Below are 13,246 nucleotides of genomic sequence, written 5' to 3' on the forward strand. Positions count from 1 at the left end.
GACGCGTTGGCTTTGTTTTTGGCTGGGCCAACCGTCGACGGATATTAGTATCGCAGTTCGCGTGTGGTCTCTGCTTCCTGTGATTCACGTCACGGTGGTATTTTCGGGAGCAGACTGGCATACGGAACGATATCTCAGAGCGACGTAGAAGGGAGTTAATGACAAGTGGATACAGCGATGGCGAGGAAGGTGAGTTACGGCTGATAGCCGTCATTGGATCGGCGAGCAAATTAATACCTGCTACATTGCGATGGCTCATCTTCTCGTGTGGAAGGTTTGATGCGTTCGAACCGATCGTTTACAAACTCGGCCTCGTACATACAACGCGCAGTGCTAAGACTTTCTTATGTAATACATTTTCCCTTCTATTCCAATCGAACTTACTTAGACCGATTTATTGATCGTCAGTTTCAGAATCAGGGGTGGCTACGTTGTGACTTGCTAGTATTTCGGCTATACAGTTCCTGCAAGCGATCGATTGATTTTACGCAATTACCGACAGAGTAGAATTTTTTTCCTTCACTCTTCGAGTTTCAGAAACCTGCCATAAATCGATCTGCATCATCGTAGCGTAATAAATTCATTAGCGGAATGATTAAACGGATCTCTAAATTGACACCGACTGTGGTAGGAACTATCGACCAAAAAACTTTTAATGTAAATAAATCTTCTCATTACGAAGATGCAATGTTCCGCAGCCGTAACGATCGGTGAAATTTCCGCCCTGACCTCAAACGTAATAGCCGACGAAAAACTTGAAATCAACCGAATCATCGATGACGATGACGATTTTACCTTGATGTCTTTGAAGTTGGCGAGGATATCGGATGTGAACGTTGAGTTGGCAGGGCTCGGCTTGTTCTTGACGCTCGGGAAAATGACTCCTCTGTTACGAGTGGCTGGTCTCTGGCTCGAGGAGGGCGTCGTCGGGGTCGTTACGAGGATGGTTTGGCTGCTGGACGGGGGCGCGACGGAGGAAAGAGTCGTCGTCGTCGCGGGTGGCATTGTCGTCGTGACGAAAGCGTTCATCGGCGTTTCGGTTGGAAGCTCTTCGGGTATTCCGACGTACCTGTGAATCGAATGCGAGGAGCTTGACCAAGATTTACCTACAATACATTGGCTAATCGTAACCGTTTCGTTCCAACTATTTTACCAACCTGCTCGGGTCGTACTCGACGAGCCTGTCGATCGTTGGGTCAAGTAGAAGTTCAGCCGGCACCGGTCTCTGGGCCAAAGTGGCGACGTCGTCCTCCTGCTTCTTGAGCCTGCTCTCGACACCTTCCAGGTTCTCGATTATCTTATTAGTCTTCGACCTCAGGTCGGCGTGAATTTCGCTTATGGCTCTCTCCTGGCGCTGAGTCTGCGTCAAGAGCTCGTCCGACTTGGGAACGAGGTCGTCCACGGAGCTCTTGGTGCCAACCTGACAGAAAATTACGAGCTTGAGTAAGTGGATGCGTGTTTCAGAATAATGGAAAGTTAGAAATCAAATTGTTAACGTCACTTTTTCTTTGCTCACCACAACGTCCCAAACTTCGTCCATCTTTTCGGAGACCGTGAGCATCGGGTGCATCTGTTCAACGATCCTGTCGATCTTGCTCTGCTTCGGGGGAGGCTGCGTCGTGGTAACGTTTACGGGCGTGTCTTTGTCGACTATCGCCTCGTGGACGTCGCGTATCATGGTGTAAACGGCGCCGAGGTTGTCCGAGACAACGTTCATGTGGAATTGAAGCTTTCGGTCCATGCTGCTGGTCGCCTGCCGCAGATTCTCGATCTCGACGGAAACGTGATTCATCACTTCGTTGTTCAGAGCCTTGGTTATCTCGATAACGTTCATGCTTATCGGCTTCTTCTCGCTGGCTTCGGCGTTTATGTCGTCCGCTGGGACGAAATTGTTGTCCAACTGGTTCTTCAGTACGACGAGTTTCTCGTCGATATCCGAAACCTTTTGATCGAGCGACAAAAGCTTCTCCCCAAGAGATTCCGGTGACGGGTCATCGTGATGAATGACGCGGATTGTCGGAGCTGCAAAATTCTTACTTTACGTTAGGTGACCAGTGATTCGGAACTGCAAAAGCCTGCCAAATTCCACTCGACTTACCGGCGTGGTCGACGCTGCTCCTGCTCTCCGCTGTCCGAGATTCGACCACCGCTTCTTGCGGAAAACCAGCGTGCTGAGCGTGAAATAGCTTCAGATCTAAGGTCCCCAGTTTTGAAATAACCGCGTCTGTCTTATCAATGTTGTCGTTCACCCGCGAGTCAAGAGCCTCAACCCTTCTCATGAGGTGTTCCACCGCCTTGTCGAGGTTTTCTATCCTCTGTAGCTTTGATTCGAGGGTGGAGACAATCACTTCGAAAACATTGAAGAGGTACTGTTCCCTGACGGGGGAAAAAAATAAGAAGAACATAATTATCATAATACTTGTGTGGTTGTCTGGTATGTCGGGAAACTATGACCAGTGTGAGAAATTCTTCACTTTTCAGGAAGTAATTCAAATACCAACGATGAAATGCAGCAACGGGAATAGAAAGACGGGTGTGGTTCGCTTATCGGGGAACATTTTATCATTGGTACCTACACAAGCATTATTCTAGGGTATAGCTTCATTGCGTGTGCGTTAGTTTCACTTTCAGACCGTTTACGAGAGACATTTCTCGCTACCGATGCTGCGGGCATCGTGCAGACCGATTCCTGGACGCGGGATGCAACTATTTCACGACTGGTTTAACGCCGGTGCGAATCTACTTTCCGAAGCAATTAAAAGTTGGGGGAAAATGGTCAACAATTCGACATCGTCGGTTGCGTTTGAAAATGTGCTCACAAGACTGATCGTTACGTGCAGAGATAATTCCACATGCGCGACGCGACGTAAGGGGAAAATAATGATAGTCATATAAAAGTGAATAAAAACAAATATTCCAAACCCTAGCGATGGCTAATGGAACCTGATTACAAATAACACCGACTTATTGACCTACACCAAGATGGCCCGATTTTGAATAAACTCTTGGCTGAACTATGCGTATTAAGTATCGAGGGAAACCTCGATCTTTCGAGGACTAGCATGACAGTGTCGAGGGAAATAGATCGATAGAAGCGAGGCTTATAAGAAGAGTTTCCATACGGGCGGGCCTGCATTCAACAGATTGAAAGAGAAATTTTTTTATTACCTAACACCCTGGCCAGTAGGTAGACCAGTCCCGTTTTAAACTGGAGTATTATCGCGACTCAGCCGACGCGGCGACGCAAGTGAAAGAAGAAAAAGACGCACACCAGCCACCACGTGAGCTTGTAGCGGTAAGGTATTTTGTATGAATGACTCTGTGGGAACGTTGATGCAGTGTACGAGCATCTTTCGGTATACTACTGAACGATTGCACGTGACCGTGCGTTGACTAACCAATTGGCGTGTACGAGCGCTGTCAAGGGGTAAAAGCACTTCGTCCTTTTTTCGAATCTAATTGTAAGAATGTAGGGCTTAGAGTAAGGTACGTTATGTGATCGCTTCTTGCCTTCGCGGCTGATGGTGAATCGGGTCCAGTGATCCATCGTGTTAGTGTCTGGTGTCAATCGTTAGAAATCGTTGGAAGAAATAAAGCCAGTTCTCTACCGGCACCTGCTGTCACGTTTATTTCCGGTATACGCGTGTGAATGCTGGATTGCAGTAGCCTGCCTTACGGGGTAAACAGAGTCGTTCTAAAGCCGCTATGGTTTCAACATAATTATCGAGACATTCGAGACCGACTTCTTAGGACGGTGAAGAATGACACTTCAAGTGTCGCCGATCCCAGACAGGAACTCGCTGTCAGCGATGAAAAAAAAACTTTTCAAGCAAATGACGTAAAAGATTCAAACTAGCCACCTGGGCTGAGCAGGAAGAATAGCGAAAAAATATTTGATTAAGACGGTGAGTCGCTTACGCTTGCTCGTATTAATGGCTGACGATGACAATTAATATCCTTTGATCGCTGACCAGCTAACGCTTCCCACGGGCAGTTCGAAGAACTTGATGAAATTCTCCTTTTTAAGAGACACAGGCCCGTTTGTCTGTTGATCGAAAGATGAACGTTTCACGCCGAATCGAATTAATAGCTGCACTATTTACCAGTTAATGTCTTCATTCGTGAAAGTTTGTTACCCACTCAGCTGTTGAAATGTGGTCGAATCGTGTTGAAGCGCGATCAGGAAAAATGAACATTCCGCAAGTGCTTATAACGTTTATCATTATTTTTACTCTCGATGCATTTCGTATTCAGGCGTTATTTTTTGTCTTTCCTTTTTACTCTATCGACATTTCTGTGATTTCAGGCACGCGAACCGAAGCGTTACAGATGTTGAAAGGTATGAATGATAGGAGCATGTTGATGGACATGTTAAAGCTGTATCTTCTCAAATTTTCAACTGCAGAACTGATTATGAATTTTAATCAAGACAGACATTTCGGAAATTTTGTTACGATCGTATAATAAGAAAAAATACATAAAGAGAAATAGAAAACGAGTGATAAAAGTGACGTACATTAATTGTTTATTTATACCTTGGTGATATCTGCCGCAGGTCAAGGCTTACCTATTCTTTCGCGCATTAGATCCTCGGCTAGCAAATCTAGAGTCAAAAAGGAAGCCAAGAACACGAGAAGCGCACCGAAAGACACAATTACGGTTATGAGAGTAACGCTGCGTAAATGGTCAAACTTAATGTTTCGAAATGGTTGGTTCACCTTGGGCTGAGCACTGTTGATTCCGGGTGCGTCTAGTTAGTCGAGATGAACGACAAACGGTAGGTCAATACACGGCTTGATATCCTAGGTAACAGTTGGCGGGGAGATGATGGCGATCATGAAAGAAGCGAAGTTGGGCAAAGTGTTGCATCAAACCTGTTCTATCCTGTATTCGTAATTTGTAGCTACTTGGTTTACATCCTAATGGGTAGACAGACTTTGAATAAACAAGGGCTGCTATCCCACAGGACCAAGAAGACCAGAGTGTACTCAGAAAAGTCGCGTAGCAAAAACTTGAGTAGTCCTACTTACGTGAGGGGAGAGAGAGAGAGAGAGAGAGAGAGAGAGAGAGAGAGAGAGAGAGAGAGAGAGAGTTGGAGCGATAATGGAAGAAAATGAAATACGGAAAGCAAAAGAGCACGACAGGTTGGGGGGAGAAAGAGTGAGTGAGAAGGAAAGAGAGAGAGACAGAGAGAGAGAAGGAGTGAGAGAGAGACATAGAGAGAGATCCGGCGCCATCGCCTAACACTTTCACTTTTATCTTACGAGATCAGACCCGAATCGGCGCACAATTGCAACCAACGTGGCGTACAGAATCCGCGTACTTACTACGTTAATGCGAAGATAGAGTCGACTTCGGCTTGCCGGACACTTGTTATAATTGTGGAAAACTAGTTAAGAAACATTGAGATGAAAAACTCGACACTACGACCACAAGTACAGTGTATCAGCGTTTGCAGCTGGATCAATCTGATCGTTTGTATAAAGTGAAAAAAGGAAATACGTCAGACGTTGTATCGATTAGTGAGTCGTTCTAGCGCCGCGAGCGCGAAACGTAACGAAGAATGGTGTATAGTTATACACAACCGAGTTAAAAAGCCATTGGTCAAATAATTAAATACCCCTCCGAGGTTATTCGTTTCACAGCTGGATCCTGTAGCTACTTACGGATGGAATTTCAAACGGTTACAGCGGTGAATATAGGAAACCCTGCTAGGCATTCCGCAGCTTCTGGTATAAGCAAAAACGTTACGCAACATGGATAATTCAAAGTTGCACCCATGGTACACATTTATATACACGTCACGCGTTTCTTGTTCCCGGAGGACAATTAAACTTTCCCGTCTCCCAATCCAAGTATAGGTGCATACAAAGGATGAGCATTACTCTGCATCGCGTACGAATTGTTTAGCTTTCGAACCAACGTTAGAAAGATAACCCCTTGTTTGGCAATCACTCGCGCTGCGCTCGTGACGCATGAAAAGCTTACGATTGTCGCAAAGGAAGCATGTAGTCAGTGGGCGATAAATGTTTCGACCAATACCTCGAACGTTTCACGGTATATCTAGTCAGACGATTGTGCAATCGGCCGGATCGCCTGAGCTACTCAATTTTCACACCATCGATTGACACGCACCTGAAACACTTCTTGTTTAAAAAGTACTACTGTTCCTGCATAGTAATTGTTAAACGATTACTAGCCGTGATGAGTTGGGTACCCCCCACAGAGTCGGCACTGTTGGCTACACATCGCTTTCTAAACCTCCGCGTGGCTACCACGTGCTGATCGAATACTCCGATCATTCAACCCTCAGAATTTTCGCGATTGCACGGGTTGGTGCAATATCACTACGAGCATTTATACGATAGCAAACACTGTGTCAAAACTTCGAGGTTTGAAGAATGGTGAACAGTCTTTCATTAACACATTTTCTTCTTCTTCTCAATGTCTCAATAAATGAATTGAGAAACAGCAGCTGGTATATTTTATTATACACGTATGAGGCTTAATCGAATCCGATTTGAAAAGGAAAGAAAGTCTTCGTCGACGATTTACCGAGCGGTTATACTTACACCGAACTTACCCACGGGATTTGACATTTGGCCTCTGTTTATTGGGTATCGTTTAAAATTCATCGAATTCGTATTTCGTAATGCACAATTTATCTGGTGTGAGGTACACCTGTTGATACGCTGATTATGTGGCCATTGAGTTCCGATACGTAACCGATTCGAGATGTCAGAGGTAAGCAACATCTACTCTAGAGTCTACACATACGTAGATGTTCGACCGATTTCGATGCAACGACTTTTACTGTTCATTATTAAAGAAATAGCGAAAGATCCCACCCTCCCAGTTTTATCGAACCAGGTAATAAAAACTCGATTAAAATAACGATCAAGACTATCATGTTACGTCGGAATATTGGTTGACCGACAGAAAGAAAAAACATTACCGTCCACCGTGGAAATTTATGAATTAACCAAACAGCTGCTCGATGAGATCCATGCATTGGTATCAGGAAGGACTTACATACAAATTTCGCTATAACTGTTCAATTTGCGGAATTCTATTAAGAGTGATGTATCAATCTCTCTATGCAAACGTTCACCTTTCGAATCGTAATTAATATCAGTTTACGACAGGGGGACTATGACAGTCAGATGATGTGCGCGTGTGAGGCCCGCGTGATGTCGTGCCAGCAGGGGGTCCCCAAACCTTTGCGTTTGGTCAGCAAACGAATGGCGGGCCTTACGCGTACACATGCGTGTAAAATACACGGACGCTGTATCAATCATTCTATGTATACTGTACGTTTTTAATATTTTTGTGCCAGAAGCTTCGTTGCTTGCGGTCATTCTCCTATCGACGAGGTATCTTCCGTTATTTCAATCTCTCACCGAAAGATAAATCGGCCGAGTGGTAAAAAATAGTCATACTAATTTGGATGTGTATCGATGATACATACGATATGTCTTCATCTTAGATTGTTTATGTATACATCCACGTGGAACGTAGAAAGGTCGGTGAAAGAGTTTGATTGTCACGCAGAATGATCATTGAAGTGCTATTAGTAAGGTCTTAAAAATGTCCCGCGACGTATGAGCTCAAATCGTAAAAGAACTCATTACTCTTGAACAATGAAAATGTGTGAAGTGGCAAATCAATCTTATTCTCAACGACCGATTGTCCAATTAGGGTTACGGAATGTACGTTACCGGGAGGAAGGAAATGAACTAGCACTGGCAAGTTTGTGCACGACGTTTACCCAACTCGTATGATTATCGGTAAATTTTACAACTGCAATCGTAAGACAATTAAGGTTATTAGGTTGCCCGGATTGGCCGCAAGAGATTTCACCCTGGCCTCGTGGCTTGGCCACAGTGACCTCTGGGGCCAACAGCTGAGCGAGAAGATCTCGCGACTTCATGTCTCAATAATTTGCCTCGTGACCGCGTTAGTAACACTGATACACGTGAGGCTATCTTCAATGCCATGTAACTGATCCATGATCGTTCCTATCAATTCTCTGATTCCCCATTTCCCCCATGTACCGACGTGATGAAAAGATCTGCATGGCACGGCACTGTTCTGCGTTCTGCGCACAAGAGTAGGTACGAAACACTGAAAGTCTGAAGGAAAACGGCTGCGTGCTCTTGAGGCTTGCCCGGAGCGATGACGCTTAACGGTATAATTACTTTATTGATGCTAACTACGGAATCAATACCTCTATTAAACGAGCCCCACGGGTCCGGCATAGAAAGGTGCGAATAGGTTTATTGCTGAGGAGCGACAGCTGCCGCCTAAGGTATGGGTTTGGTACCCTCGCGGATATAACGAGTAGTCAGAGTAATTTACCCTTTTATTATCCAATTCCATTTCTAAACAGTCGTCTTAATTCCAGATAATTGCCACCGTTAAAGATGTTGGCTTATCATTTAATGTTCTAATAATTTTCCCGTCAACCCACGATTGCCTTATTCTTGCCACTTTGCGTGTGCGTAGACGGTCCTTGAAAATCTCGTTACCAGGTTCCACCGGATCCAGATACTTCGATTCGGTCTCCAAGACAAAAGAGTTTCCTAACTAAGAGAGCAGCGCATGCCAATCAGGGATTACCCCTGTCGATATTCGTAGTAGATTAAATATCGAAAGCTGATAATATTCAGAGAGTAAAAATTGATAATGGTAATGATTTTGTAAACAAAACCGTTGAGTCGAAGCTGCTTTGATCGTCTTCGGCACGACGTTGACAAGACTATAAACGTGTAGTGCAGTACCACAAGCATGAATGAATTGGTGAGACATCGCTTGCCCAATAATAAAGTAACGTTTACAACGAGATGTTTGAACACTCTCTAAACGATCGTGTGCACGATTACACTGGCAGTTGCAGCTGATCCAAACGAATCTTATTTGCTAAATGTAGCACTGTTCACTGTTACACGTCAATGGCTAATAATTGCGTCACATACCTACAATACAGGTATAACGCGGTGTGTGTTTTGTGGAGCATTGATCGATGAAAGTTGTCGTTTGGTGTGCAGAAGTCGGTTCCCCATACGGTGATAGAGTGATGGAGAATCGTTTACGAGGAAGGATGTAGTGATGATTTCTATTTGGTTGAGTCGTGGCCCGGTGGTATGGGTCAGGCTGCGTCAACTGTTAACGTTGTGACAGCCGCGAGCTAAGGTAATGAATTCGTTAGCGTCAGCCTTGACACTGAGAAAGCGTAGCTCCATAGCCAAAGCCCTCGGCTTACTAGCACACGCGGTAGGTTGGACATTTTGATCAGGATATTGTCCAAGTGCAATAATTATTCAGAATAGCTAACTATCACGCTGATAAGTGGAATATATTGTTAAAACCAAAACTTCAAAGATGACAGGATTTAGTAGAATTACGATGTAACAGATGGTGAAGAAAGTTGGAACGGTTGCTGAAGGCACGACCGTTCTCTTAAAAATCCCTCTTTTGTCCGCTTCCGGTTCAAGTGTTCTCAAAAGGGTTGGCCGTGGGTAAGTACACCTTCACACTCAGTGTAGTTAATTTGCCACATATTCTGAGTGCATACGAGGGAGCTTACCCAGACCTTCTTTACCTAGCTCTCAACTGATTGTAAGCCGCTTTCTCTGCTTTATGCCCCGTAGCTTTGTGAGCGTTGAGTGAGCTTGCCCTCTACTATTTTAAAACTACTCGACAATTGTCTAACTTTCTACAAATTTGCCAATTCAAGCGTGTGGGTTCTTATGCTGTGGTTCCTAGTTTGTGGAAAGGCGTTTTAAGACCCAACAGTCATCACTGACTTCGTCCTAATTTCGTGACTCGTCGAACGTTCGGAAAGTTTCATACGTATGATTTTGGTGCGGCTTCTTTCCATGCATATCAATTCCTTGACACCCAACGTTTATTTGCCAAAATCACGTACCGATACGCGATGGCTCGATATGTGGAACACCGAATGTAGGCGAAAACTATACGACCGTTGGTATTTCTGAGGGAAAAGTTTCCCGGACCAATCTGGGCCACAGATATAGGGTTTCCTTCTCACGATTGTAAGCCAATATCAGTGTTTGTTTACCTCTTAATTTTTTTCGGGGCCTTGAATCACAATGAGATGTTCACCATACAGTGAGGCAGGTCGATAACGAAGTTGATATATTTGCCTCTTTACTATTTATTCACAGCTCCACTGACAGTTGTGTCTTTAACCTAACTACGATCACGGGCAGTCTATTAACGAATGCAAGAGTACGTCGTATTCGTTGCAGACCTTAATCGAATCACAAGTTCAAATTCCGAATCAACTCACGTCCACGAGAGTCACGGTCAAGCCGCTTAACGGTTCTCCACGTTTTGCAATTCCCGGACGAGATTTACCGCCTTCAGCTCATTGTCAAGGTTTGTCGGGTAGCAATTTTCACCGCATTAAAATATAAGCTGAAATTCGGACCACCCTCGAAAAATCTCGACTAATCAATTCATGCGGACGTTTAGTCTATAGGCATAAATTTTGGAGAAGAATGGAGAGTCAAAATCAGCTTGAGTACTATTTCGTGTTCAGAGTAGATTAGCGATAGTTGAAGTAGCAGCATATGAGAGTCATGTCAATCCTTTTTATGATTTAATCCTTGACCTTTTTCATATCAAAATTGAATGGCTAAAAATACGGCTTTATTGAGACTGCAGCATTCGATTATTCCAAGTCACGCGACAGGTTCCAATCTGATGGAAAAGCTATAAGTTTTGCATCCGTGGTCTCCGTATGAGTCCGATAAATTTTTGATAGTCAAATTTGAACACAGTCTCACTATTTCGGCAAATTTTGCATGCCCTCCGGTTTTCGCAGAGTCTGTTATGAAAATAAATAAGGTACACCCGATTATCTGTATCCTCAGAATAGCTGAACCAACTAATAATGAGTTTGAAAATCACATACTGTGGTCGATATCTGTGAAAATCCTTTCGTGGAGCATAATTTATATTCTGATAAAAATAAGGTAGAAAAAAAAGTTTAACATATAGAAGATAGCGAATAGAATCTGGATTGTAACTATGATCAGGCTAAAAAGAAAAATGTATTTGACAATTCTGATACGGATTGGAATTTATTCGAAGCAAGAAAATGTATATCAACATTTATTCCTGTACTACAAAATTTTCTTGCACATGATGATTTTCAAAGACCATATTAACCACTTATTGTGGTCACAAAAGCGACCGAAGGATAACCCCGAATTAGTTATTACTAGTTTCGACATTAGTCATCGCTCATCCTAAATTCCAGATGATTGTTTTGACAAGTGACCAAAAGTCATCCATAAGTAAAGAGTACTATACAACAGCCGTGTCACAGCTCGAAGTGCTAAGCTATTTCTTTAGGTTTCTCTTTTTTTTTTAATTCTCCACGGAGAATATCTGGCGACAGAGGCTGTAAGCCAGTCGTTAGTCGTTAGTTCGTCCGTGCGATCTCGAAAGAAAGCGGTGATCCTATCTTCTTGTATTTATAAAGCCTATGTCAGTACAATCTCCGCTGCGTGATATTCGATGTACGAGGTGAACGAACGAACAGGACCATGTTACCTCCGAGTCATATAGGACACGTTGTCGCGACTTTGGAGTCGGTGTCTACCATAAATACCGGATGAAAGATCAGTATCTACCAACATATGTTCGCGACCGTGTAGATACGCAGCAAAATGTACTAATATACACATCTCGTGTACACCATCGTACGGGGTATTATGACTATCAAATATCCGAAAACTTGACCATTGAACGATCCTTGTGTTTTTGCGGTTCTTGCGGTCAAACAAATAACCACACAACACTCTGCACGTTATACGGATTTTTTGCTTTCTTTACGGGAACTCGAAAGGTGGGACGCTTTGCGGATGAAAATTTTCGGCCACATGCGATACGGCAATGCAGAAATCCCCGTCAAAGGTCGAATGTGCAATTAGAACTGGACCGGACTCGGCGTGGAAAAATGTCTCTTACAAGCCGTTATTACCGCAGCTACTATGATCCTCAGAGGCGCGAAAAAGTCTCTCACTTATAAAAACAAATTTCGCAGCAACGAAAAGTGTCGGTGCTTATAAGGCTGTGCCAACATGCACGCTTACCTATCCGTCAAGCCAAGAACCACCGGAGGCTTGCAGCGCTAGGTTAGCAGTTACGTAATCGCAAAATAAGGTATTGCTCGTGTTAAGAGGCTGTGCTGGTCACTTTGTACCGGCATCACCGACAACCGCGAAAAAGTGAATGTCTGCAGAATTGTATTCAAGTCGCTAAGTGGTAACCGCCAACACTTTAGCGGACTATGTGGTCTACCCGGCAAAGTAAACTCCAGGTATCAGGTACATGCGCTCGAAGCAAACATGCACGACGAAGGCTCAATTCCTGTGACCCGGAACGATTCTAATTCCCTGCTGAAATGCACGGTAGATATTTTCGCAAACTATCTAAGGAGCAAATCAACGCATCTCCACGATTTCGTGTCTAATTTTGTATAAATTACGATTCATTCTAGTGTATTGCCCAAAGTGAGAACTTGAGTATGCATCACTAGATCAAGATCTACCGAATTTGTCATGTCTTTTTTAGGCCAAATGCGGGCAAAGCTACATCAGCAAGACGACATTTTGCCCCGAGACTTTCGCTGGCACGAGGAAGTTACCTTTTTCTCAAATATCCATCTAAGGACGACGGTACCAACCTGGAGAATGTTCGTGACTTACGTCCAGAAAGGCACCACAGCGTGCGGCGAGACGTTATGCAACCGTGGTGCTGTATTGGGTACCGAAACAACGCACGTGGGTTATGCGAAAAAAGAGCTCGGTCACAAGATGATAACGGATATGTAGAATAATTTATGCACCGTGAAGCATATATGGGTGGTTGCTTGTGTAGTTAGACAAGGATACGGCCAGACGGACGAGCACGACAGGTGTATGGTAAATTTTTTTGTTGCAGAATGTGGTTATCTTACAATTCAACCGAAGGACAGCGATGGGAGAATTTCAGGACAATTTAAATAATTTTTACACGATCGACTCCGGTCGACCTCGCCCTGTTTCTTGACATTTGACGACTTTTTCATCGAACGCGTCAAATCGAATGGATCGATCAGAGATGTAATTCGTGTATCTAAAATTATGGTCCGACAGGAACTCTTCTCGTGTCGCTCGGTATTCAAGGATATCAGGCGCCGCTCCAAAACTTGCGGTACGTGAAAAGACTGCCG

General features: G+C 44.1%; 1 protein-coding gene across 7 annotated transcripts in view; it reads right to left on the reverse strand.

Moving 5' to 3' along the window:
- The window catches only part of LOC124211840 (angiopoietin-2), a 69,789-nt gene that overhangs the window by 16,606 nt on the left and 39,937 nt on the right, over positions 1-13,246 (reverse strand). For 4 of the 7 annotated variants that reach the window (XM_046611319.2, XM_046611317.2, XM_046611316.2 and 1 more), the window contains exons 3-6: positions 2,099-2,376; positions 1,502-2,022; positions 1,158-1,420; positions 796-1,090 (exon numbers count right to left, since the gene is read on the reverse strand). In XM_046611319.2, coding sequence (XP_046467275.1) covers positions 796-1,090; positions 1,158-1,420; positions 1,502-2,022; positions 2,099-2,376 — 1,357 coding nt within the window. The remainder of the gene's footprint in view (positions 1-795; positions 1,091-1,157; positions 1,421-1,501; positions 2,023-2,098; positions 2,377-13,246) is intronic. The other 3 variants (XM_046611322.2, XM_046611320.2, XM_046611321.2) reach the window with 3 other exon arrangements.

Source organism: Neodiprion pinetum, chromosome 2, assembly GCF_021155775.2.
Source record: "Neodiprion pinetum isolate iyNeoPine1 chromosome 2, iyNeoPine1.2, whole genome shotgun sequence".
In the NCBI taxonomy this organism is placed as follows: domain Eukaryota; kingdom Metazoa; phylum Arthropoda; class Insecta; order Hymenoptera; family Diprionidae; genus Neodiprion; species Neodiprion pinetum.